The sequence below is a fragment of the Formica exsecta genome, unplaced genomic scaffold (assembly GCF_003651465.1).
Source record: "Formica exsecta isolate Colony F162 unplaced genomic scaffold, ASM365146v1 scaffold365, whole genome shotgun sequence".
In the NCBI taxonomy this organism is placed as follows: Eukaryota; Metazoa; Arthropoda; class Insecta; order Hymenoptera; family Formicidae; genus Formica; species Formica exsecta.
In genome coordinates this window covers 1,258,546-1,264,127 of record NW_021850897.1, presented here as the reverse complement: position 1 = coordinate 1,264,127, position 5,582 = coordinate 1,258,546, and the positions used below count along the sequence as shown (strand labels likewise).

The 5,582-nt window shown below is 32.7% G+C and overlaps 3 protein-coding genes across 8 annotated transcripts in view; 2 read left to right on the top strand and 1 right to left on the bottom strand.

Moving 5' to 3' along the window:
* The window catches only part of LOC115239175 (alpha-L-fucosidase), a 3,364-nt gene extending 1,900 nt beyond the window's left edge, over positions 1 to 1,464 (top strand). For all 6 annotated transcript variants that reach the window (XM_029813549.1, XM_029813548.1, XM_029813547.1 and 3 more), the window contains 4 exons: positions 89 to 451; positions 573 to 791; positions 913 to 1,136; positions 1,216 to 1,464. In XM_029813549.1, the coding sequence (XP_029669409.1) occupies positions 89 to 451; positions 573 to 791; positions 913 to 1,136; positions 1,216 to 1,305 (896 nt within the window). In that variant the 3' untranslated portion in view covers positions 1,306 to 1,464. The remainder of the gene's footprint in view (positions 1 to 88; positions 452 to 572; positions 792 to 912; positions 1,137 to 1,215) is intronic.
* On the bottom strand, positions 1,347 to 3,974 carry LOC115239176 (cytosolic non-specific dipeptidase). The gene is made up of 5 exons (XM_029813550.1): positions 3,464 to 3,974; positions 2,866 to 3,316; positions 2,328 to 2,756; positions 1,784 to 2,257; positions 1,347 to 1,686 (listed from the first exon to the last, which is right to left on the bottom strand). Exons 1-5 carry the CDS (start codon positions 3,496 to 3,498, stop codon positions 1,642 to 1,644), a joined length of 1,434 nt encoding a protein of 477 aa, XP_029669410.1. The 5' UTR covers positions 3,499 to 3,974; the 3' UTR covers positions 1,347 to 1,641.
* LOC115239173 overlaps positions 3,681 to 5,582 on the top strand; it is a 5,696-nt gene continuing 3,794 nt past the window's right edge. The window contains exons 1-2 of the mRNA XM_029813540.1: positions 3,681 to 3,788; positions 4,320 to 5,582. The exon at positions 4,320 to 5,582 is cut by the window's right edge and continues 3,067 nt beyond it. Coding sequence (XP_029669400.1) covers positions 5,404 to 5,582 — 179 coding nt within the window. The 5' untranslated portion in view covers positions 3,681 to 3,788; positions 4,320 to 5,403. The remainder of the gene's footprint in view (positions 3,789 to 4,319) is intronic.

Below are 5,582 nucleotides of genomic sequence, written 5' to 3'. Positions count from 1 at the left end.
TAAATATATATTTAAAAAATATATAATCAAATAAAAATTTCTCATTAAATATATATCAAGAATCATATATTTCTTCTAATGAAAACAGGTGAACTAGCAAAAGCTATTCGAAGCAAAACAGACATAAGATTTGGCTTGTACCATTCCATGTATGAATGGTATAATCCTCTTTACGTAACAGATAAGAGAAATAATTTTACAACAGACATATTTGTAACTCAAAAGATAATACCAGAGTTACAAGAATTAGTGGAAACTTACAAACCAGAAGTAGTTTGGTCAGATGGAGATTGGGAAGCGTCAGATTCTTATTGGAAATCAAAGGAATTTTTAGCATGGTTATACAATGAAAGTCCTGTAAAGGACACAGTCGTGGTGAATGATAGATGGGGTAGCAATATGCCATGCCATCATGGTGGCTTCTTTACATGTACTGATCGTTTTAATCCTGGTAAGTAAAATTTAAAATCAATTATATTATATAATACACAAGTTAAAAAACAGATATTATATAAAAAAAAGTTGATTAAATATGTTTTTTATTAATTAAACAAGATTATATTTTTTTTTAGGTGTACTTCTCCCACACAAATGGGAAAACTGTATGACTGTTGATAAAAAGTCTTGGGGATTTCGTAGAAACGCTATTTTATCTGAATACTTTACATTGGCAGAATTAGTTAAGGAATTAATAGTCACTGTAAGTTGTGGTGGAAACTTACTGATGAATGTTGGACCGACAAAAGATGGCATTATTTCACCAATATTTGAAGAAAGACTGCGTGGAATGGGTAAACATCTGCTATATCTTATCGTATTTTTTTACTAGTAACTACATATATCAGATATTGATATTGATTCTCTGATTATCTTATAATCTTATAATCTTATAAATAAATATATTTTTTTTAGGTGCTTGGCTAGCAATTAATGGAGAAGCTATTTATGATTCTAAACCTTGGACCATACAGAATGATACTTTAACAGGAAGCACTTGGTACACACAAAGTAAAAATGAAAAACAACTATATGCCTCAATTTTAGAATGGCCAGAAGATAATATTTTATTGTTGGGTTCGCTTAAAATTTCAAAGAATTTCCAAATACAATTACTTGGCTATTCGTCGATTATTTCTGTAAGTATATTCTTGCTTTTATCCAATTGTGTTATAAAGAGAATGTAATAAAATAATTTCATATATACATTTTTTTTAGTGGAAACGATCTGATGATAAATTAGAAATATATTTACCTGCTAATGCACATAGAGGACAACCAGCTTGGGTACTAAAGATTAGAAAGTGATACGATAAGATGATATATTTTATATAAAAACAAATTGTTTCAGAAATATATATATGTATATTTTTTTTTCTTTTACTAAGAATATATATCTTGTACATTGGCTTTAGAAATTTCTTATATATGTAAATCTTTTATGTATATAAATTTCTTACAAAAACATCTTTATGATGAAATTTCAGTAAGAAAAAAAATCATGAAAAAATAGCTTATAATTCAGTGTTTTGCGCTCATAGTTAAATTCGTAGATATCTGAACATCAGAACATCTAAATGTATGTTTGTAATAGGAAATATATAACTTACAGATCCTTAACAAACAAATTTTAACAATGGAATATTACACTTGAGCTACCTCATATAAATAAGCTCCAAGTAGTTTTGTCTGCAAATAGGAATAAAATCAATTATATTATGCTTGCAGTTTTATATAATGAACTAGTCGATTTTTTAAAAGACTGTGATAATTCAATTATACTTACCCCTTGGATGTAGTTATGTACATTCAATTTTTCATTTTGAGAATGCGCACCATCATCGCCCTGTCCGACTGGTATGAGTATTACATTTTTACCAGTAACTTCCTGGAATGTGAGAGTAACTGGAATTGACCCGCCTTCGCGAGAGAGGTCGGGCTCTATTTTGTAAACATGTTGAGTAGCTTTCCGGCCGGCCACGTAATTCGGATGCTCGGGGTTTTCGGACCATGGTTTTCCACCATGGTACATTGTCACATTCATAATATTCGGGCTATTTCTGGCTTGCCATTTTTTATTTATGTATGCAATTACTTTCTCGGTTGTTTCCTCCGGAGTCATGTGAGGTACTATCCTGATTGAAAATTTACCAATAACCTTGCTCGGAATTACCGTTTTCGCTCCTGGCTCACTGAAAGCACCTTGTATCCCATGAAGGGACAGACTAGGTTGCCTCCAACGATGCATTAAAAGTTGAATCTGCAAGAATAGATGCAAATTAGAATATCAACATGTTTCTAAATATGTAAAAAAAAGAAAACATATATACCTTATCCTCTTTATGTAACAGTTGCTTAGTTCCAACTGTTTCCTTAAATTCATCCACATCAAAATCTATATCCTTATAACTGGCCAATTCAGCTTCAGTTATTTTAGCTACGCTATCATAAATACCGTCTACCAAAATATGACCATTAACATCAACCAGGGTATTCATTAAGTAAACCAAATCTGCCATAGCTTCGTGTACACATCCACCAAAGGTACCACTGTGCAAATCCTTGGCAGCGCAACTGACTTCTATGAAGAAGTAGCAGATACCTCGCAGACCATAAGTAATACATGGTTTTTTAGTACCCAGCCAATAGTTATCAGATATGCAGACATAATCTACATTCTTTAAGAAGCTATCTTTCTTTGCCCAAAGTAGCTCATCTAAACCTTCACTTCCACTTTCTTCCATTCCTTCAAAGACAAACTGTGCAAAAATTCCAAAGGCTTAGTATATACAAAAATAATATCATAAGAAAAATGTTAATTAATATGATATTAAGTTGAATATCTTTAAATATCTTATTAGCAAGTACCTTGAGATTAACAGGATTATCAATTCCAGTTGCTTTGTAAGCTTGTAATGCATGTATCCAACAAAGAACTGGCCCTTTATCATCAGTACTACCTCGTCCAAAAAGTTTTCCATCTTTTTCAGTAAGAACAAAAGGTTCAGTATCCCAGCCATCTTCTTTTAATGCTGGTTGTACATCCAAATGTCCATATAGAAGCACAGTTTTCTTTTTTGGATCAGATCCAAGGTCGCCAAGTAGTACAGGAGGAAGTGGAATTTCGCTACCATCAGGAAGAGTCTGTTTGCCTACATCAACCAATTCTGTAGTTGCTCCAAGATTTTTCAGTTTCACTTCTGCCAATTTCATCATTTTTACTATTTCGTCTCTGTGATCTGGCCATGCTGATACGGATTTAATAGCTACTGCTTCTTTCAAATTATTTATATATTCCTGCTTATGTTCATCTATATATCTACAAAAATGTGAAAAAAATTAGAAAGAGAATTAAAGACAAAAAAAATAATTACAAAATATATTTGAACAATTAAATCCATCCAAAAACGTTTTTTTACAAATATATATGCGTTCTTATAAAATTAAAATATGAAGCAAAACATACTTAAATAACGTTTTCAATGCCGATGGTAATTCCATGACTGTTAAATAATCGTAATACTGTGCTCAGTCAAACACAATAGCCGAAACTAATGCTGACTAATGCAACTGGCAGCTGTTGGCTCGGTATCCGATTGGTATATCCACTCTTATCGTTGTAAAAAGGCGTATTTCTCTCGAACGCACATGCAATAAACATTCGCGAGATACCTTCAACGATGCCGATATCAGTAATACAATAGCGTGGTATCTAATCTTTTTTCGATATTATTCAAACATTAAGCCAATCAATGTGTTCCCTGTGGAATCTTGCTATATCGCGCACGCACGTAAGCAAATATCGAATTTTTGTGTTTATATCTTCTTTACACGTAATTCAAAATTACAAACGAAATATAACCGCTATAATTTTTTTCTTATATGTTTATAAAGTGTTCATAATTCTCATAATTATACCTATTATCATACGACTGCGAATATTCTACACAATTCTTCTAACGATAAATGTAACATGATAGCGTGCTATTCATTGGCGTGGCATGTTTCTTTTTAGATGTATTTGACTACATTTTGCTCTTTCTTTCTTGCCTTTCATAATTCTTGATTATATACTTTATTTCATTTTAAACATAGCATTTTGCAGATAAAATATTTTATTTTTAACTTTGGGAGAATAAAAAAAGTAAAGAGTGGAATAAAGTAAAAAATATTTTTTTTTTCGAGTTTTGAGAAAATTAAGAAATAAAGTAAAATAAAAATCAAGACAAGTTTCATTTTCAAGAAAAACGTTTCTATTTTATTATAGAACATTGTCAATAATTTACGCAAAATTTAATGCACTCTGGTATATATATATACAGGAGCGTATCCAGCAAGAAGGGGATGGGGCTAAAGGGACAAAGGGACAAAGGGACTGAAACTCTCAGGCAGTATAGATACTGGCAAACTGATAACTCTCAAGTACTGACAGTGAATATCGGAACGCAGCCTAGATGTAAAAATATATATGTCCAATAGCGACAAAATGCCTACGTCAACAAAAGTTGGAGATACCGAAGAAAAAATATTAATTTTTCTTCTTAAAAAAATAAAAATAACTGAATTCTCTTTTTATTTTAATTAATTAATTTGTTATATATCTTATAATTTAACTAAGATTTAATTTCTAGGCTATTCGATATACACTGAAAGCCAGCACTGAAAATCTATAATAGTTCATGTTACGTATATCATAGATTTTCTGTACTGGCAATATATATATCGGGAAACATAGTTCTAATATTTTCTTTATCCTTTTTGATATTTCAATTTTCAATTATATTCATGAAAATATAATTTATTTTATGTATTCGAATATGCGCATTTATCCGCGACTTCTCCCACGATACACATCTGTCTTGCATCTGTCAAAAGATAGTTTGACGTTTGACGGTTGACGTTTGACCCACCGTCGATTCAGCTCGTTGCGCGCAAGCGCGCTATGCCGGACAATGTTAAACCAACTGCATTTGACAAGTCTGACTTCCTTCTAATAATTATTTGTTCAAATCAGAATTACATCTTACCAAGAACACAAGATACATCTCGAACATGATGCCGGTTGCTGGAAATCTGTCCTTGTGTCATATTTAGGATGGACATGTACTATTGCGGGAATGTCAGTGAATGACGCACCTGCGGCTTCGCTAACCCGAAGCTTCGTGGAGGAGCATCCGAAGGATTGTCGCTTTCTCGTCGAGTCCACTGAGGTCATATTTTATTAATACTTACGTGCATGCCATACTTTTGATACATACTTTGCAAACATCGACACGAATAGTCAGTTATGACGCTTACACGTAATTGTCAACGAAGCGAAAACACTTCAACGAAAGTATAAAAATACAATTATAATAATGCTGTGTTACGCTATATAAGAAGCGATAAAAAGTACAAGACGCAAATATGGTGCGCGTGATAACAGTACACAATTTCCTAGGGCAAAATGTTACCCAAATTGAGGAACCTACAGCAACGTGCACGGCCACCAGCCAGAGGCGAGAGATGCTCTTACTGGCGCTGTCCACGCATTGCGTGGAAGTGTGGGAGCTGATGAATTCGGATGTCAAACTGCGCACTGCTTT

What these genes read in the sequence shown, in the direction of transcription:
- LOC115239176 (XM_029813550.1), bottom strand. Translation starts at nt 3,498, where the DNA reads ATGGAATTACCATCGGCATTGAAAACGTTATTTAA. An exon ending in GCATTGAAAACGTTATTTAA is followed by an intron (nt 3,317 to 3,463) that starts GTATGTTTTGCT and finishes ACATTTTTGTAG; the next exon opens with ATATATAGATGAACATAAGC. An exon ending in TACATAACTACATCCAAGGG is followed by an intron (nt 1,687 to 1,783) that starts GTAAGTATAATT and finishes TCCTATTTGCAG; the next exon opens with ACAAAACTACTTGGAGCTTA.